The sequence below is a fragment of the Chiloscyllium punctatum genome, chromosome 9 (assembly GCF_047496795.1).
Source record: "Chiloscyllium punctatum isolate Juve2018m chromosome 9, sChiPun1.3, whole genome shotgun sequence".
NCBI lineage: Eukaryota > Metazoa > Chordata > Chondrichthyes > Orectolobiformes > Hemiscylliidae > Chiloscyllium > Chiloscyllium punctatum.
In genome coordinates, this window is record NC_092747.1 from 28,592,779 (window position 1) to 28,614,526 (window position 21,748).

Below are 21,748 nucleotides of genomic sequence, written 5' to 3' on the forward strand. Positions count from 1 at the left end.
ATTGCTAATCTGTTTGTGCTCTGAATTCCACATTTCCATCTATCCACAAGCTTATTCAAGATTTCAATGCCATACAGATGAGGGAGGAACTGTCCCTGCTCATAAAGGTTTTGAGAACCAAATAGCACAGACTTAAAGGGTTTTGCAACAGGTGCAAATGTAAGATAAGGAAAAGCTTTCTCACACAGCAAGTAGTTTAGGGTATGGAAAGCACTACCTGGAACAGTGGAGTTTTAATTGAAGCCTTAAAGAGGGCATTCAGCAATTATTTAAATAGAAATAAGGTGAAGGGTTGGAGGGAAAAGGCAGGAGCATGGTAAAAAGCCAAAGTGCTCAGACAGTTGGTCTAGATACCATGGGACAAATAACCTTCTTAACAATTCTGTGAGGGTCATGAAGTGTGTGTGAGAGAAAGGGGAAATGTGCAAGGGAGTTAGTTGGGGGGGGGGGGGGGGGGGGGGTGGAAGACCGGGACCATTTGTGGGAGATCCAGAATTGGACTGTTTTGTCACTGCGGAACCTGCAATAGCAGGGTGAGAGAAAGTTGTTCTTGAGTGACTGCTTAAGAAGTTACAGAGACTGGTGGAGTGTGAGTGAGTGTGAACTCTGAGACTAGGCGTTAGTTGCACATGAACATGCACACACACTGCAAAAACTTAACCACATACAAGTTTGGGAAAGGAGGCACACCCAGGCTGAAAGGCAACCTACTTCTGTCCCTGTTGTTGTAAGAATTCTGCCAAGGCCAGCTTAAAGGTAAATCAAGGTTACACAAGTGTTAGTTAAACACAATTCCTTCACTCTTTTTTCCTTCCCTAGTTACCAGGACTTGGCCCCATTCTCACTCTCAAGCTCTGCAAAAACAGAAAAAAAGCTTTTATTCACTAGCTCTGTTATTTGGCATTTTTTAATGGTTGTCTTTAATATGCACTCATTTTTGAAAAAAAAATCAGTTTATTACTTTGACTCTTTTGAAAAACAGATTGCTTTTGTTTTCATACTTTACCTTTTACTTTGAAATTCTTGTTTAATGTTCGGCAACCCTTATATTTCTGAAATCTGCTCATCACCACCCCTTCAGTCAGAAAAAGTATAAAATGTCATGCCTTATGCAGTGAAGTTGAATAACCCTGTGTTAGCCACTCAGCATATTTCTTGACTAGAAATATGAATGACCTGATTCTATAATTTATATTTCCAGCCATTTTATTCATACACAACTGCTTTGGATACAAAATTGGCTTGAAGGCAGGCGACAGAGGGTAGTGGTGAACAATTGTTTTTCAGACTGGAGGCCTGTGACCAGAGCCACAGGGATCAATGCTGGGTCCACTGTTTTTTGTCATTTATACACATTATCTGGATGCGAATATAGGAGGAATGGTTAGTATTTTTGCAGATGTTATCAAAATTGGATGTAGTGGATGGTGAAGAGCACAATCTTGATCAAATGGGCCAATGGACCAAGGAGTTGCAGACGGTGTGTACTTTAGGTAAATGTGAGGTGTTACATTTTGGTAAGGCAAATCAGGGCAAGACTTATACATTTAATGGTAAGGTCCTGGACAGTGGTACTTAACAAAGAGACCTTGTGGTGCAGGTTCATAGTTCCTTGAAGGTGGAGTCACAATTTGACAGGATTGTGAAGAAGGTGTTTGGTACACTTGCCTTTATTGGTCAGTGCACTGTGTATAGGAGCTGGGATGTCATGTTGCGGCTGTACAGGACATTGGTTAGGTCACTTTGGGTGGCACCTGGTGGAAACACACAGACATGGAGTGAAAGTGCAAATTCCACACAGACAATTGCCCAAGGTTGGAATCACACCCAGGTCCCTAGCACTGTGAGGTGCTAACCAAGTCACTCAAAACATTCCAAGGCATTATAATACAAACAGTGAATCCAAGAGAGTTAGTAGCAGAGTGGCTAATCTCAAAAGAGAAAATATTAAGGTGGAAAGATTGAGAGTAGGAATTCAGAGCCTTTACGAGTCCAGTATTAGGGCGAAGGGATTTAATAATACATCAGATGCCCTAATTACCATAAATTGCTAACTTCTAAATCCAACATATATTTCTCTTTCCAGAAGCAGGATGATGCAAATCAGAACCTGAGTTCTCATACATTTCCAAAAAACTGAAACATGAAGTATTTTTATCTCCATTCCCCTGTGTGTCTTGACTCAGTTTAAAGCCAAGTTGAATAAACTATCAGTGAGGATAATAAAATAGCATGCAAGTCCAAATACCGAGAGAATTCAAACAACTGTGAAAAAATGTACAAAGACAATTGTTGCTGGCTGCACATGCCTAAATCAACTTGCATTTTCAATTAGGTGTACACGGACAGAGTAGAGTCTATGACACAGGGCACAGCAGCGAAGACAGTTACTTATAAACAGCCCTGAAAATAACAGGAATAGCCCAACCAATCCTGACCTTCTCGAAACTGTGCAGTTTAATCAGAGGTTTGTGTTTTAATTATATTTTCACATGATTGATATTCAGCCTGATTTTCATTCTTCTTCTGAATCATCACCTTGCTTTGAGAAAGAGATTAAGCAGCAACTGCACAGAACCAAAAGGCCTAGAACTGTGTGACTTATGACCAGAACAACCACTGAGAAGATGTACACAGTTTTATCACAGTAATCCTGAGGCTGGTGAAAAGGTGGAATAAAATTGGGCAAATATGCAGAGAACACCCAGTAGTTTCCCAATATAAACCACACAAACAGGAACAGACTGAGGGTGACATGGATGTAATAACGGTGAAGATTTTGTCGCCATGGATATTCATCATCATCGTCATCGCCAATCATAACAGATTTGGAAAGAAGTTGCCTCATTTTTGCAGAATCATAGAGTAAGAGGGTAACCTGTGTAATTAATAAAGCAAAACAATATTATTACAAATGCATTATGTCTTTTAGACAGGTTCTTGAGTATCAAGGGGATCAAGGATTATAGGAAGAAAGCAGGAGAATGGGATTCAGGAACTTATCAGCCATGATTGAATGGTAGAGCAGACTTGATGGGTTGAATGGTCTCATTTCTGCTCCTATGTCTTATGGTCTTAAGAGAACATGAAGAATATGAGCAGGAGTAGGCCTTAAAGCCTACTTCATTCCTTCACTAAGATAATGGTCTTTAATATTAACTCCATGCTAACAGATTATCCCCTTATTTTTTCATTCCTTAAGTATACAAACGTGTCGATCTTTGTTATGAATTTTTCAATCGCTGGACATCCATAGCTCTCTGACATAGAAATTTTAAAAGTTCACAAACTTTTGAGTGAAGCAAGTTCTCCTCAGCTCAGCCTTAAATCACGAAGTGTTTATTGTAAAACTGTGAACCCAAGTTCCATACCTTCCATCCAGGCAGATGGAATCTTGTTTTCTTTTAGACTAACGATGGAGCTGAGCCTAAACGCAGGAGGTAAGTCTGCTTGGAGCTGAAGTGAATTTTGTGGTGCAATTATATTTGCTACAGCTCATTGTATCTTTGTGCATGGGTAATGTAAAATATTCTGGGCAAGGGGTTGGGGTGCAGGGAGTTTTGACCCCACCATGACTGTACATGCTCCAGCTTCCACATGGCACTTTTAAAAGGCACTTAGACTGCGCTTCCCTCTCTGCAGCATAGAGCATTTCACAACTCCCTCTGCTCATCACCTGTGGAGATGTCAGAGACCCAGCTAAAAATTGTTCAGACCTTCTCCTGAAGGCTGTCCAGGAGAGAAGGGAAGAGTTTCTCCTTGGGAATGACAACAAGAGGCCATCACAACCGTTGGAGCAGCCTGGCCAGAGGTGACTGTGGAGGTCAGCACCCCTGGGCACTTCAAGAAAATCTGATCACAGAGCTGCAAAAGGATGAGTGATCCACTGCACTGTGCCAAGGTAAATACCACCACCTGCTCAGAGCTTCATGCCCCCATGACCGTGATTTAGCACTGTAAGGTTGCCAGTGCACAAAACTGCCACACTCAGGATTGGGTGTCAGGTATCTCCATCAGGTGCCTCATGTGAAACCAATGCACCTGTTACTTCATTGGAGTCAATAACGTAGCACCACTTGCACCACAGTGTTACTGTCTCTCACACATTCACTAGGATTCACATTTAAAACATAAAAGGAGCAACAACACTCATCAGTCACTGACCTTTCTCCACAACTGGGGGAATGTACACATTTGATAGCTTTTCACAAAAGCCTTGCACAGGGATAAGGAGACAATTGCAAAAGATGGTTCTGAGGCGAACCCCTCACAGTTATCTCAGGTACATACGTCATATCATGGTTTATTGATTTGCATCAACTCTTTGAGTCAGAACCCTTTGATCCTCACTTGCCCCTATCACAGTCATCCAATAAGTAATGCACACATTCACAGTTCTGGAGTTTCTATTTGTATCTGACAATGCAGGCATGGTGGTCATATACGCATATTCATGTCCCTTAATACTTCTCCCCTTCTGTAGAAGATCATGAACAAACAGCACAAGAATACTCAAACAGGGCAGGGGTGGGGTGAACTTTGCTGGTCACTACATGTAACAACAGTGGAAATGTGTATATAAAATTAAATGCTCTTTTACAAAATCTTGAATTTATTCTGAATGATTATTCATAACAGTATTGAAATGGCATAGCCTGCAGTCAGCAGTGACATTTTGACTCAGCAATATGCTGAAGTTGTACTAACCCATTTGAAGTTAATACCAAAACTTTAACTCACTGAAATTTTGCTGTCCACTCAATTGCATTCCCTTGCTCTCCTGAAAGCTCTGGATAGGCTTGGAAAACTTTGCTACTCATCATCTAGATTGTCAAGTCACTTAAGAATCAGGGGTATTTTAATAAGGTCAAGCTAACAAATATTCACACTGTCATTCGCACTGCTTGTTACAACACTACCAAAGTTTTCAGACTTTGCTTCTGTCTGAATATGGAAGAACAGTATGCAAATCATTATCCCATTCCAAATCCACACAAAGTTGTTTCATTTGAGGAATTGCAGACCAGCTAGTGTCACACCTTCTTTGCAAAAGTGCTGGCAAATGTTGAAATGCACTGAGCTTTATACTCTACCTTCAGACTGCCGATTATTCCTCCAACTAGCAAGTACAAAGGAATCGATGGCTGAATAGGGCAACTATCCAGGAACTTCATCCCTAAAACAAGCAATTGGGATAGGCTAAATGAACACAAGTTTGTACACAAGCCAACAGCTGCAAATCACAAGTTAAGAACATAGAAATATGTGTATATAAAATTGAATGCTCTTATTTCACAAAATCTTGAATTTAATCTGACCGATTGAAAAATATTCATCACAGTATTGAAATGTCATAGCCTGCAGTCAACAGTGACATTTTGACTCAACATGTGCAATATGTTGAAGTTGTAAACTGTGATCTTTGTGTAATCAGCAAAGTTAATGGAATGTTGGCCCTCATTTCAAGGAGGTTAAGAGTATACGATAGGGAAGTCTTACTGCAACGGTACATGACACTGATGAGACCATATCTGGAGAACTGTGAGCAGCTTTAGTCCCTGTATTTCAGATAAGATATCATTTCATTGGAGGCAATTCAAAGAAGGTTCACTAGGATGATCCCTGGTCTGGTGGGATTGCCTTATGAGCAAAGGCTAAACAGGTTAGGACTCTACTCATTGGAGTTTGGAAGATTGAGAGGTGATCGCACTGAAACATATAGGATTCTTAAGGAGCTTGACGGGGAAATGCTGAGAGGATGCTTCCCCCATGGAAGAGTCTAGGACCAGGCAGCAGTCTTAATAAAGGAGTATTTAAGACTGCGATGAAATGGAATTTCTTCTTTTAGAGGGATATGAGTCTTTGGAATTCCTTGCCATAGAGAGCTGTGGGGGCAGAGACCTGTGAACACTTAAGGCTGAGATAGATTGATAGATCCCTGATCAATAGGGGAATCAAGGGTTACAGAGAAAGAGCAGGAAAGTGTGGACATGGGGAATGTCAGATCAGGCATGATCCCTTTGAATGGTAGAGAGTCTCAAGGGGCCAAACAGCCTAGACCTGTTTGTATTTTTTATGGTGTCATGGTCTTAAGTAGCAAAAATATAAACTCTTAATTAAGAAACAAAATGAACAACCACGAGCGCAACTTACTCTAAAATCAGTGAGGGGGAAACTACTAAAAGCAGACAATTAGAATGGGTGTGGAAAAAATTAAGAGTCCTCCAAGAATTGAGAGAGTGCAGTTATCCAGAAAGATTCCTGGAAAACTTGTGTGAACAGACTTGATAGAGGTCACTAACATTTTGATGTAGTTTCAAATATTGAAAGTGGAAAATTGGTTCCGTGTGGGTCAGTCTGTAATTCAGGGGCATAATGTTTTGAGAATGATTTTGGTTATGTTTTAAACTGTCTATTTTAGCTCAAGATAAAATAGAGCAAGTCATCTCTTACTAGACTGCCTGTGGACAAGATGATGTGACTGGTCACTTCAGGGACAGGGGGCTCAGATCAGGTCCTGTTAAAACCCTTGAGCCTAGATTTGAAACCAGGACCGACAGCAGAAGGTAGCTGTTCTTGCTAGTGCAGATTTACCCAGCTTAAAATTACAAGTAGGTGGGTATTGGGTGTCCTGCCAGAAAACAGATTTAAAAAGTTAGGTCAAAGAACAATTTTGCTCTGCTGTAATAAAGTGCAGCAGGCCCCCTCATTCGTAGAATTCCTACAGTATGGAGGCAGGCTATTCAGCCCATCGAACCCACACTTACCCACCCCCCCAAAGAGCATCCAATCCAGACCCACCCCATCCCTGTATTACCAATTTATCACAGGCAATCCGCCTAACCTCACACCTTTGGACTGCGGGAAGAAATTGGAGCACCCGAAGGAAACCCATGCAGACACTGGGAGAATGTGCAAACTCCACACAGACAGTCACCCATGGGTGAAATCGAACCCTGGCCCCAGGCAATGTGAGGCAGCAGTGCTAGCCACTGTGTTACCCACTTGGGAGGGTGTTTCACCTGCTGGCGCTACCAGTGATCTGATTGATGGGCAAGTCCAATAGCACTAGCAGTGCCATGATCAGCAATTAGCACTGCTGGTACCACAGGCAGCGCTACAAAGAGGACAGCCATTGATCCCAGAGTGAAGTAAGTTAGAGGGCATTGGGAGAACAGCGTTTACTAAGGGACAGGGGCAATGGGGTGGATGTTGAAGTGGAAAAAGATAGGAGGAAAACAGGCAGTTATATTCTCTAAGGGACAACCCTAAAGGCAATGGGCACCCTCCAATGATTCTACACCCTGTTCTATCCTTGTCATTTTAACCACTCCATTGAAAACAAAATTAGGCTGCTCACTCCTGCCTGCCTGTCATCTGATTAATTGGCACAGGCAGGTTAATACTGGAGTCAGATTAGCTTTTAGTTATTTTGGCCAGTTTAGCTTTTAACAAAAGCTCAACTGATCCTTCAGTATTTATTTAAATTTGAAGAGGGGGGGAGGGGGGGCAGGAGTGCTGCCACTTACATTTCCTGCACACTCTCCATACTATGGGCTTGGGATTGGGGTGGGAGAGAAGCTAGGGGGTTGCAGCCCTATTCTCTTAGAGGAAAAAAAACAGAAAAACACAGCCATACTAGTAAATATGCACACTGTTTATACAAGAGCCCCATGCTGTGAAATAAACAAGACAAGTCGCGCCAGTATGCAACATGCATAATTTTCTTGATTTTTCCTTCCAGGCTCTTTTACATGCCCCCCCACACTGATATCACACCCATTGACTCAGTGACCCTGGACAGAAAGGGAGAGGGTTCTGGAGACAATAACAGGAACCGTTCCAAATAGCAGGGAAAAAAGAATGGTTTTAATTAGCTACCAGTGATAACCAATGGAGCTTTAAGGATACTGTAAGATTTGCTTAGGCAAGACCAGAGGGAGTTGTCACTGAAGCAGGTCTTGCTGCTGAAAGTCAGTTTGGGGACTCTCAGAAGACTAAAGAATGACATTTGACATTACACTGAGTCAAATGGGGAGAAACATAATTGTTGTAAGTTGGGAGTAACATTGCACTTGTTCCTGTGAAGGTTGCAATTCTGCAGACTGTGTGGTGTTATATCTAACTGCAGTGTGGGGATTGTGTAAGGAAGCTAATGAAGGGGTATACTTGTCTGTACTTCAGTGCAGTTACCTACAAACTGAGTTTTTGTCAATACTGATTTTAATTTGTTACAGTTGCTTTGTAAAATATGGAATCCTGTGTGATCCTTTCAGTCAGTCACCAGGAATTGCAGTTTTAAAAAATGATCAATGGGTATGTGAATTGTACGATAGTTATTAGAACCAAGCGAATCTTGTTGACAATGAAATCCTTGATTGTGTTGTTAACCTGGGCCAATCAGGAAAGCTCTGGCTGACCAATTTTAACTGTGGATAGCACGCGGTGTCTACCAACACCCTTGAGATTTTCAGGGAGAGGTGGTCACCGCAGGAAGTGAAGTGCATTATATCTCCTTCCAACTCTATTTTGATTTAATCTCTCCCCTTCATTGTTTGATCACACAGCATTGCCCTCTGAGAAGGACACTGCTTGTCACTGGCCACTCGGGTGTTTCCTTTTCTTCCTGGTGATGGAAATTGAATAAAGATTTGTACACCTGTTGTTTTTCACTGTGTCTCACACCTGCATACACAACATGGGTGCTGGAGAAAATATAAGCACTACTGCAGTTAGGCGGTAGAGTGGGGTAAGGAAAATATATATATATATATTATAAACAGGAGATTTAGAGTCTCCTCAGTTTAGGGGGCTGACTCTGTGCCAGCTGGTGCTATAGTCAGTGTGCTTCTGCTGGCTCTGAGGAGGAGAAGAGTTTCTTTGTCTTTTCTTTCCCCCTTTTATAGAGGGAAGATATTTGTTTCTTTTTTGTTTGGGTTTCTTTATTGTTTGTTTGTGTTTGTTTAAAAAAAGAAAAAAGACAAAATAAAGGGGATCTAGCATCTCCTCAGTTCAGGGGACTGACCCTGAGGTACTGGCTACTGCCAGCATACTGTACACAAGTACATTAAGGATGACTTGGTGATGGGATACTGACCTCTGTGCATTATTTCAGGTACAAATCAATATAAGATTTTTACTAATATATCAATCATAGCAAATAGGAGGTATTACTTTATAAAGGCAGAGGGGATCATCTGGAACCTATGGCTACATGCAATGCTTGTAGGGTATCAAGCAATACTGGGATAGGGTGCTAAGAAACAATTAGAATATAGGAGGTAAATAGAGCAGCATATAACACCAGCATATAGCAACTGGAATGAATGGCATCTTTCTGTATCGTAGAGTTTACATAATTTGACATTGTTCAACCTCACATCCCTATTGAGTTTTCTAATCTTCCTCTATACTCTTCTCAAAGCTGGGAAATTGAGGATCCTAAGAAAAGCCCTTGGTTCTTGGGTCCTGTCTAGATCTTTAAAATTTAAAAATTAAGGTAAAAATACATAAAGATAACTTTGCAAATTGAAAAAAAAACTTGCATAAAGTTTATAAACATTAAGAAAAATCTTTTAAAGACTTGATAAAATTTAAAAACCATTAAAAATTATTCAAACCAATGTTAAATATCTCCATAGATTTCAATCTCTTTTAGGTACCATTATCTAGATCACTATGAGGGAGTCTTAATGCCTCTTCCTCTCAGGGGTGGTTGACTGTTGCTGTCTATAAGGTACTCAGTAAGCGAAATGTGGCTGAGCAGAAAGCTACATCCACTCAACATTATTACATGCAGCAGGAATGAATGTGTCCATCCAAGTGGAGCATATGCAAAATCCACCAGTATATTTGTGGTCTAGGGACCTGGTCTTCACCTCACTTCCTGGGTCACCTTTGCAACATTCAAAATTGATGCAGCAAATCTAGCCTTTGATAATTCATAAATACCACTTTTTAGTTTTTCACTAAGAATCAGTGTGAACAACTGTTCTGCTTTACTCATGTTGAGTTCTTAAAATTTAAGTGTTAAAGCTCCAATTGCTATAGAACTAAATTGATGTCCTCAGCAATCATTACCACAGAGCGCAGTGGAGGCCGGGACGTTAAATATCTTCAAGGCAGAGATCGATAAATTCTTAATCTCGCAAGGAATTAAGGGATAAGGGGAGAGTGTGGGTGAGTGGCATTGAAATGCCCATCAGCCATGATTGAATGGTGGACTGAACTTGATGGGTCAAATGGCCTTATTCCACTCCTATTTCTTATGGTCTTATGGTCTTAATAACCACAAATTTTAAAAAACACTGTACGTTTAATTGAGATAATATTTCTCTTTCCAAAGGCTAAAGACCTTTCTAAAGAAGTGCTTCCTACTAGCACCTCAGAAAACCACACTAATTCTATGGCACCAACAAAAATATTGCTCTGCAAATAGATGCCATGCATTTTGTATGTCACTGGTGAGTCATTCATCTCAGCCTGTGAGAGTTAGTTCTGCAACAAAGATATGTATCTGGAGAGACATCCCAATCATTTAAATCAAGAAATAACAAATTTAACAAACTGATGGATTTATCAGAGGATAAACTAACATAAACTAAGAGCAGTTTTGAGTTGTTAGCATCTTACATCAATTAGGTAGTATGATATTAATGTATCAATTACTTTAAAGTATTTTGCTTATTAGGTGTGTGATATATACATGTATTTTAATATCACTTATTTTAATGTTTGGCTCTTGAACTAGAGGCATGTGGGTTTTTGGTCTGTGTTTATAAAGGAGTTTAATGTTAACTCATCAGAATTTCTAGAACCATGATATCTTTTGAAACCAGTATGGCAGAGGGAATCCCTGCTGTGATAATAGGAATTTGTTTGCACAGAGAGAGTTTAACAGATAGATACAAGGTAAAGAGTGTCAACTTGCTTTCTGTTTAGAAGGATCAGATATTTTTCTTTTGCTTGGGGGAGAATCAACAGTTTGGAAACATTTTGTTTTTCAGTTCAAAGAAGTCCTGGTTGGAGTTGAATATATAAAACCCTTTTTCCGAGGGAAATAGGTTCATTCAGACAAGTTAGGATATAGGTTAGTTCAGTGTAAGGGTTTTAGTTTGAAAGTTTCAGACCAGAAGTAATTAAGTGGTTAACCCTAGAAAAGGTTATTCAAAGTTGAAAACTTCTACAGTCTGTTGTGTGGCTAATCAAGGAAGAGGCTACAAAACTCTCAAAACCAGGAATTAAGTTACATCAATAGATGGGATAGAGAAACGGTGTTTGAGTGTTTGAGTCCTGCAAAATGTTCATATTGAGATAGATGAGATTGTATTTTTACTGGGTGCTTTTAAATCTTTCAAGTTGTAAGTAGCTTGATTTATTCTACTTCCTCTTTACTTTTGCATAATAAAAGTCTGTCTTATTGTTAAAAGCTAAATCTTCAGCATTGCATGCTTGTGTTTCAGTGAAAGATCATCTTGTTAAATTTACAGGGAGAAAATGAGGACTACAGATGCTGGAGATCAGAGTCAAGAGTGTGGTGCTGGAAAAGCAGTACCCAAGCAGTAGGAAAATTGATGTTTTGGGCATAAGCCCTTCATCAGAAATGGAGCTCATTCTTGATGAAGGGCTTATGCCCGAAATGTCGATTCTCCTGCTCCTCGGATGCTGCCTGACCGGCTGTGCTTTTCCTGCACCACGCACTCTCGACCCTTGTTAAATATGCACGTTGTTAAATAAAAAATATGTGACTTATCAAGCCAGATTTCAGTCTGGAATCTGACTTGTCCAGCTGGGACCAAAACAGTTTAAAAGCAAAACATACACCTAAAATAAACCATGGACAAATGTTATATATATCAAGAGTAGAGTGGTGCTGGAAAAGCACAGCAGGTCAGGCAGCATCTGAGGAGCAGGAAATCAATATTCATTCTAATATAAACATGTAATGAAAATTAAATTTCTCACCCACAAAAGCCATTGACAGCGGCAGTGCAAGGAAGGCAAGTAGCCCAAAGATTAAACAAGCTGTGGAAATAAGTATATAAAGATGTCATTTTGCATTGTTTTCATCATTTGGGAAATAAAATTAGCAGGATATGAAGAGCAATAAACTCTGTATCACCTTCTACAAATGAACATGCTTACTGAAGAAATACAGCAGTTTGGCATTGCTTATGACTCTAATAAACGCGATTCAAAAATTATAATATGTCATTTGGGCAAAACCTGCTTCACGGGTTGTGAGTGTGAAATGTTTTATTAACCAGAGCAGAGGAGGTAATAGTCTCTGATCAGAAGAGACAAAGGTAGAAAACTTAATTATATGTACAGTTCTTCCAGGTTTTGTCATACACCGCTGTGTTCCCACAGAAGATTAAAAATTTTTAATAACGTAATCAAACCGGTTGATTTTAGTTCATTTTTTAACATTCTTCAATCAAAATTAGAAAAAAAAACAAATCTGTAACAATCTGTAACACCACACCACAACACCAATTCAGTAAGCCAGGAAATTCCAAAAATTCTGTTCTCAAGGAATGCCTACATTTTCCAAGCATCTGTCACCCAAATCTAGAACTAAAATATTTGAAAATTGAATGGTGACCAGAAGTCTTCCATGTGTGATTAATTACTGGAAAAAGCAAATTGTGCTCCAGTAAAAATTTCTCTAAGTCATCAAATCACTATGTATACCAGGATCGAAAACACTGTTATTTTAAAATACCATTTTGAACTGTTTATCTTTTCTCATCCATGCTGGAAGCAATGGTCCACATTTGTTAAAGGCAACCAGAGTGGTTTTGTTATAAGTAAGAGACTTTATAAGACAGTTATTTTTTGAGTAAAATAGAATGTCCTTGAGGGGAGAATGGTTACCTTGGTAATACTGCACGGAGTCAGGCCAGTGGTGATCCAAACCAAAGCTTATTGAAAATTAATGACTGCTTTCACAGTTTGATATAAAAGATGGGCACATAAACACAGACACAGGGACATGGAAAGGGAGTCAGAAACAGCTACTGTTGTAAAAAGCACACATGAAGATTGTTTCACATTAGCAATCAAACAGCTTGCTGGTGTGAACCAGTTCTTTGTTTGACAAGATGCAATGTGGGGAGATTTGAGAGACAAGGAGTCACCAGAATGGACTTGCTGCAAGAATTTGATTTGGAGAAACTCAGAAGACTGATTAAAATGACTTTCTAAAGACACTGGAAGATCCAACTAGTTGCGGGCAGCAGAAGAAACCCTGTGTTTCAAGTGGAAGGAACATGGAGTTTAAGCTTCAAGGTTACCTTGCTGCTGAAAGTACAGCAAAATTAAAACCATGTCATAAAGTATTTCAGTTGTGCTGGTTGTTTAGTTGATATGGTCTTGGCTTTAGTTTGGTGTATTAGTTGCAGTTAAGAATGTTTAATCTGCATTAATTTGAGCTTGTTTATTACAGTAAACTCTTGCACTTTATTTATTGCTGTTCTTCACTAATGAATTCATCACCATTTTTTTAACAAGTTGTTGATCACTTTAGGGATCATAACTACATGAATTTTTGTATGCTGATATCCTTATGCATTAGCTGGACACTATAATCCAGTATTCGACTTCTAAATGGTTGACACAGTGGTTAGCACTGCTGCCTCACAGCACCAGGGACCTGGGTGTGATTTCAGCCTTATGTGACTGTCTGCATGAAGTTTTGTAAGTTCTCGCCATTTCTGTGTGGATTTCTGCTTGGTGCTCCTGTTTCCTCCCACAGTCCAGAGATGTGCAGGTTGGGTGGATTAAACATGGAAAATATGGAGTTACAGGGATAGGGTTGGAGGGTCGGAGTAGACTTGATGGGCCGAAAGGACTCTATTTGCACTGTAGGGATTCTGTGATTCTAAATGGTGCCAAGGACATTAACTTCTCTATTCCTTGAGTCAAATCAGTATACAAGTTTTCAGAATAAGTAATTTATCTCTGACATAACGTACACCATTCTGTACATCTAACTGTAGCTCTTTCTCTCTATAATTTCACTTGATATGTTTGTCAGTATAGGTAACATCAAATGGCAATAAGCTCCCAGAAAGGGGGTTCTCTGTTATTAGGGTACTGTCAACCAGCTGGATTTCTCAAATGCCATTAGCAATATTTGGATCTTGTACAGAGTCACAGACCAGGGGGATGATGCGATGAATGCTGCAGTACTGAACTTCCTAGTGTTCGTTCTGAATCCAGCAAATTTATATTCTCAAGAATTTAAACATATTCTTGCAGTGAAGATCATGAGAAACTGTTCCGTTTATAAAAGAATCAGATGGCAGTTTTAAAGCATTTTGCAAAAGAAACAAATGCAAGATGAGAAAAACACTTTTTCACCATGCAGATAGTTAGGGTATGGAATGCGTGGCCAGAAAGTGTGCTGGACGCAGGTTCAGTTGAAGCATTCAATAGGACAGTGGATCATTATTTAAATAGAAACAAAGTGCAGGAATGACTCTTGACTGGGAGAGGGAAAAGGAAGGAGATTGGTTCTAAGTTAAAATGCTTTTGGAGTCATTGCAGACATGATGGGCTGAATGGCCTCCTGCAATGAAGAATTCTGTGATTCTATGATATGCTTGTTCTCAATAAACTGGGAGTCTGCCAAGAAAATCACTCATAGTATTAGTCTGGATAACAACCTGTCTTTAAGCTTAAACAAAGACCCAGAATGAAGAGCTTTCTAGATTTGAAATCTCATGTTTCCAGGAATAAATGTCTAATACATGCACATTTCTTTTCAGTGTTTTGCAGTCTAACCATTCATCAGTTTCCCAAAAGGTGATACAGGATCTTTTCCTGGTGAACCTTTCTACAGTCTTCAATACTCCTCTTACTTAGTCAGCCCTGACATACATCCACTTCCATTTAAATGAATGCAATCAGTGCATCTCTGGTAATGGTTTCTTTTCTATCTTGATGCCCCCCACAAAGATTTACCCTATTACTCATCCTCATCCTTATTCACAAGTCATTCCTCTGCAACATCAACTGCAGGCAGAGGGGCAACCTGTATATTTACACAGATGACTTTACACTCTAACTGCTCATGTCTTCTCTTGCAATCTTGGCTGTGTCCATGCTATCAGACATCAAGTTCTGGATTGGTTACAATGCTCTATAGCTCAACATTAGGAAGACCAAAGCCATGAGCTTCAGCTCTATTCCAAAGACTCTGCTCTCATTCCTGGCCACTCAGTCAAGGTTTAATCTTGGTTACCCTTTCAAGTCTGAACTGAATTTTAATCTTGACATGCTCTCTATCACGAAACCACTTGCTTCCAGCTCCATCCTCATCTCAGTTCCTTCATCAGCCATGCTCAAAACATATCTTCATCTTCTCATTGGATTTCTTTCCCTTGGAAATGGGTTGGGGAAACCATGGCAAAATGGTAACATTATTACATCAATAATCCAGAGCCCCAGTCCCAACGTTCTGGTGGCACAATGGCAGGTGGTGGAATTTGAATTCAACAATAATATAGAATAGCAAGCTAGTCCAATGGCAACCACATAGCCACTGTTGGTTGTGATAAAAACCCATCTGGTTCACCAATGTCCTTTATGGAAGGAAATCTACTATTCTTACCTGTCCTGGCTTATATGTGACTCCAAACCCACAGCAATTTTCTTGACTCTTAATTGCCTTCTGGGCTAATAGGAATGGGCAGTAAATGCTGGCAATGCAAGCTGTGCCCAGATCTCATAAATATGTAATAAATTCCAAATAGTCTAATCTCTTGCTTTCGTCATTAGACTCTGATCTGCATATTTAAAGAAAGATCACACCAGCTATAGACAGGTCTCCTTAACACCTAATCAAAAGAACAGGTTAAAATAGAAGGCAGGAGAGGCATTGTAAGGCATCGGTGAGTACATCAGTTTTCCAACATCTGCCCATCCTTCTGGGAGGGTAATGCTAAAATTGCCCCTTACAGAAACATTAATGTAAACAGCTATACGGATTTTCCTTCTCCTAAGTAGCTTTCAATGGGCTCATAGCATGATATACATCAACTGAATGCATATTGTGCAGATAGCAGTGGTTTAAAGTTTTGCTGTCAATGCAGAGTTGTGCCCACTGCCAGCATGAACTCAAAATTAATCCCAATTCCCATATGTACAGATGAAGTTAACACTGCCTTTCACAAAGCAAATTACAGCTGAATATGTTTGATCATCTGCATTCAAGTCTATTAGGAGTTATAAATGATCCTAATAGGTCTTCAAATAGTGTAATTGGTTCTAAGTATTGTGCTCCTGCTTTTAATCATGATCATCTTCATTCAGCACTGGCAATCTGAACAACACTGTGACAATGGACTGTCTAAATGCTGGGTAGTCCTGAATTTAGGCTGTGGGTTTGACAACTTTAAGAAATGTAAAGTACTATCATTATCTGTGAGAGGCTTTCTTCATTTTGTGCAATGAACATAATGATAAAATTAACAATTTAAAGTAAATCTTGTTGCTTACCATTGCTGGCAATTTTTGAAATACATTGATGGCAAGCTTTTTCGACACCAGCAGACATTATTTCAATTCTTCTCTTGACCAGGCTACTTCTGAATCAAAACAAATTAAGAATTTTGATTAACATTGTAGGTAGATGAAATACTGCAGGTTTCAAGTTAATGCATTAAAATTTTAGATCAAAAACTTTTAATAACTGGTAGCTCCGTTGCATCTGAATGAATATTGAATTTTACTTTTTAAAAATCTTTGTCTACCGATCTCATTCTAAAATTTATAGCTTTAATAGTTTAAATTATCTTTATGAGGCAATTCTTAACTCTCTGTGACCATGAGGATTACATCACCAGTTTATGCTTTGCAGTATAACAGACAAAGACAAACTTTCCACCAATTGCAAATCCAAAGTAATGGAGATTCTGAAATAAAAATGTAAAATGCTGGAACTACCCAACAGATCAGTCGGCATCTATCAAGAGATAGATGTGCCAGAGAGATCCTGTCAGCATCAGCCTCCACCTGGTCCTTGAATTAGCCATATTGTGCCTGAGGTGTGGTCAATCACTCAGCGAGGCCCTATAGTATGGAAGGAGGCCAGTCATCCCATTGAGTCCACAACCACCATCCAAACCCACCTCCCCGTAATCCTGCATTTCCCATGGTTAATCCACCTAGGCTACATATCCATAGACTCTATGGGTAATTTAGCATGGCTAATATATCTAACCTACATGTTTTTGGACCGTGGGAGAAAACTGAAGCACCCAGAGGAAACCCATGGAGAGAATCTGCAAACTCCACACAGTCGCCCGACGGTGGAATTGAACCTGAGTCCCTGGTGCTATGAGGCAGCAGCGCTAACCACCGTGCCACTGTTGCTAATTGCACATTCTCCCCCTGTCTGTAAGGGTTTCCCCCGGTGCTCTGGTTTCCTCCTACAGTTCAAGGATGTGCAGGTTGGCTGGATTAACCATTGTCCATAGTGTCAAGGGATGGTCAGGTGAGGTGGATTAGCCTGAAACTGTAGAGTCCAAACCCACCTCACTGCAGCCAGGAGCTCTGCGATCTCAATTGAAAGTCCTAATGAAAAGTGATCAAGCTTTAAATTTTAATTTTAACCAGCAAGAAGGGATTATATCGGGCACAGGTAGTGGGGTTGGTTAAATCTCTAAATGCTTTCTGGAGGGGGCCTCATAAATCTAACATGATCCTGGTTTTACCAGAACATATGTTGGGAGGCATGTCAGAGACGCCCCTGTGAAGACATCCAGTCTGTCTCTGAAGTAGGTTCATAGCCAATTTGGACAGTGTACTAAACTGTCTGACAAACACCAGTCGATAAAACAAAAGCACAATGGGGAATAATTATTCTGTGAAACTGTCATGTTGGGAATCCTTTAATGAGCATAACTATTCCCCACCTAAATTAAAGTCTTGTGGTCACAGGACTTTGGCTCAGTGGTTAGCAGTGCTGCCTCACAGTGCCAGAGACCCAGATTTGATTCGATCCTTAGGTGACCGTGTGTGTGTGTGGAGTTTGCACATTCTGCCCATGTCTGCGTGGGTTTCCTTCAGGTGCTCCATTTTCCACCCACTGTCCAAAGATGTGCAGGTTAGCTGGATTGACCATACTAAATTGCACGTAGCATTCAGCGATGTGTAGCCTAGGTGCATCAGTCAGGGGATAAATGTAGAATAATAGGGTAGGGGAATGGGTATGGGTGGGATACTTTTCGGAGATTTGGTGTGGGCTTGTTGGACAAAATTGCCTGTTTCCACACAGCCGGGATTCTATGATAAAATCTATGAGTTCTTCTGAGAAGATGTTTCCACTCATTCATAGGCGATTTCCAATTTTCAGAGAGTCTGTTTACATAACATGGATCCTGTCTGCCTTGGTCTGCCCTTTCCATTGTCAGCCTCCACTGTAGAATGGGAACAGCTTATGTAATTCTATAGAGAAAAATTGAGGACGCAAAAGTGTCCAGAATTTAAAGTGCACAGACATCGCAGAGAACTATTGGGCTGGACAAGCATTTAGAACTGGGAATCAGTAAGGCCACAGAGAGAGTTAAACACAAAAATAAGCATTTAAATATTGAATGTATCAGCAGCAAATTAGATCCACCCATGAACAGGAATTGATGGAAAGTCAGATGCTGGTAGCGCAGTTTGGATCAGCACAAAATTTTCAAGGATGCAAAATAGGAATCCCACTCAAAAGGGCAATGGAATAATCAATTCTAGAATTAACAGAAACATGGAGTAGTGCTTATGAAGCAGACAGTAGCAATGGACTAGATGTGGTGGTAGGTGATCATGGCAATGGAGAGACTTTGGAGCTCAGCCTAGGGGCTAATGGAGCAAGGAGGTTGCAAGACTGGGGATTGGGGAGGTCAAGGAGGTTGATGACAAAGGAAGGGGTAAGACTTTCAGAGGCTGTGCTGGTGATCCCCATCTGTGTCTTGCATTGTCCCAAGTCCGGAGTGAATTGTGCTCTTCCCATCCTATTAGGCAGCAAACTAGCCACTTTCCCCAAATGCCAAGAAAGAAGGTAACCTGGGGTGGGTGGATAGGTGGGATTCAAGCCCTTACTCAGTCATTAATTGACCTCTTAAGGGTGGCGGGATTGTGAAAGTCCCTAATGGACTTCATCGTCCAGCACTTCATTGGTGAGGTGGTGAGATGGGAGAACAAGTATCTCTCCAGGGTCAACTTGTCCAATTATTTCCTCTTCTCATCTTCTCTTTGGACACCTCCAGAGAGGGAAAACTGCAACCAATATCCCTATTACTCTGGCTACTGAAAACTGAAAGCAACAAGGCAGGTGGACAGATTGGTCAAGAAGGCGTTTGGGATATATGTTGTCATTTAACGAGGCATAAAGTATAATAGTGGCGAGCTGTAAGTAATGTCGATTAAGTCACAGCTAGCATACTGTATGCAGTTCTGGTTGTCACACTAGAAGAGGGGTGTGATTGTACTGCAGAGTGCAGATAGGTGGTTCATCAAGATGTTACATAGGCTGGATTGATTCAGCTATTTACAGACACTGAATAGGCTGGGATTGTTTTCTTTTGAGAAGGATGAGGAGGGGACTGATAAGGTGTATAGAGAGGGTGGATGGATGGGAACTTTTCCCCTTTGTAAGGGGATCAATAACTAAGGGCCACAGATTGAAAATAAGGGACTGGAGGTATAGAGAAGATTTAATGAAAATGTTTTTCACTTAAAGGGTAGTAGGTATCTAGAACTCTGAAGCAAACACAGAGAATGATGGAAAATGTCAGCAGGTCTGGCAGCACCTGTGGTAAAAGAGTTAACATTTCAAGTCTGTTTTGACTCCTCTTCAGAACTGCAAAGGATGGTAGAGGTGAGAACCATCACAACATTTAAGAACTACTTAGATAATAGTTGAAAAATCGAAGCATACAAGGCTATAGGCCAAGTACTGAGAAATGTGATTCCAGTAGATAGATACCTGATGACCAGTGCAGACAAGATGGGCCAAAAGGCCTGTTTCTGTGCCAGAAAACTTAACAACATATGTGTTTCTGCACAGAATTTTGCATCACTGGTGACAGGCAAGGGAATAGCACAAGCTAAAGTCCATTTTAGTTTCAACTATAAAGTGAATTCAAGTAAATAAAGGAAAAATAAACAAATAAATAATAAGTAATGAATCAAATCCCTGCATATAAGTTACAGACACCCCAATGCAGGGACCTGTCCTCTGCAGGAAAAAGGAACATATTGAAGCATTGAACTTTTTGGTATGAAACAATGGTTGTGTTTGCTGACACCAACGCTATACACTGCTTTGAATTATGTATGCACAGATTTTGGGGAATGGCAACCAGAGAGGGGGGCAGGTGATATTGGAATGGGTGGAAATCAGAATTAAGTGTGGTGAAGAGCTTGGGACTGGGGCTGGCATCAGTACTGGACAGGTGAAGAGATGGAGGACCTGGGAAGTGGGAATGGAGGGGAAGGAGGAAGACCAACAGTAACTCGCATGCATTCTCCATGGTGATATCTTGACCAATCATAAAACCAAAGACCATAAGGAATAGAAACTGAATTCAGTATTTTGGCCCACAGAGTGTGCTCTGTCATTTAATCATAGTTGATATATCTCTCAATGCCTTCTCCCTGTAACCCCTGAAGGGTCATTCCCTTCAATCTGAGGCTGTGCCCTCAGATCCTGAAGTCTTTTATTAGTGGAAATGTTTTCTCCATATCCACTCTATCTTTGAGTCTCAGTATTTTGTTAGTTTCAAACAGATACCCCCTCACTCCTCTAAACTCCATCAAGTACAGATCCAGAGTCCTCGATCATTCCTCATGTGACAAGCCCTTCATCCCTGGAATCAATCTTGTGAACCTCCTCTGAACCTCCTCCAACACCAGCACATCCTTTCTTAGATACGGGCCCTAAAACTGCTCATAATATTACAGATGCCATCTGACTAGACACTTTTACAGTCTCAGCAGTATATCCCTGCTTTTGTATTCTAGCCCTCTTGAAATTAATGCTAACATTGTATTTGCCTTCCTAACTGCCTTCTGAACCAGATTATTAACTTTAAGAGAAATCTGAACTTCAGATTTCCAAAGCCATTCTGCATTTAGAAAATACATTCTTCCTACAAAATTTCAAAATTCCTCACACATTCACACACCTATTCTATCTGCCACTTCTTTGCCCACTCTCCTTCTGCAGCATCCTGCCTCCTCAACACTACCCATCCCCCCCATCTACTTTACATCATTTTTAAACTCAGCAACAACGCCCTCAATTCCTTCGTCCAGATCATTAATGTATAAGGTGGATAGTTGTGTTCCGAACACTGATCCATGTGGAACTCCACTGGTCACTGGCTGTCGCCCTGAAAAAGGCCCCTTTATCCCTACCGTCTGCCGTTTACCTGTCAGCCAATCGTCTATCCATGCCAGTACTTTCCCCTAACACCATGGGCTTTTATCTTATTTGGCAGCCTCCTGTGCAGCACCTTGTCAAAGGCCTTCTGGAAATCTAAATAGATCACATCCACAGGCTCTCCTTTGTCTAACTTTATCAACTACTCAGTAGCCTTTTCTCATGTTATTATTTCCTTAAAAACATGGCATTCTTGTAAGTGGAAAAAACTCAACAGCATGAGTTTATTTTCAATGAAAATAAAGTTCTGTATTACCAAGCAACTATTTAATTTGTAATAATTAGCTGTCACGTATAACTTTATGAGTC

The 21,748-nt window shown here is 40.4% G+C and overlaps 1 protein-coding gene across 3 annotated transcripts in view; it reads right to left on the bottom strand.

Annotated features, from left to right (window-relative positions):
* Nucleotides 1–446: 446 nt before the first annotated feature.
* LOC140481237 (transmembrane protein 272-like) overlaps nt 447–21,748 on the bottom strand; it is a 44,707-nt gene continuing 23,405 nt past the window's right edge. For 2 of the 3 annotated variants that reach the window (XM_072577118.1, XM_072577117.1), the window contains 4 exons: nt 16,504–16,592; nt 11,965–12,024; nt 5,094–5,176; nt 447–2,878 (listed from right to left, as the gene is read on the bottom strand). In XM_072577118.1, the coding sequence (XP_072433219.1) occupies nt 2,516–2,878; nt 5,094–5,176; nt 11,965–12,024; nt 16,504–16,561 (564 nt within the window). In that variant the 5' untranslated portion in view covers nt 16,562–16,592 and the 3' untranslated portion in view covers nt 447–2,515. The remainder of the gene's footprint in view (nt 2,879–5,093; nt 5,177–11,964; nt 12,025–16,503; nt 16,593–21,748) is intronic. The other variant, XM_072577119.1, reaches the window with a different exon arrangement.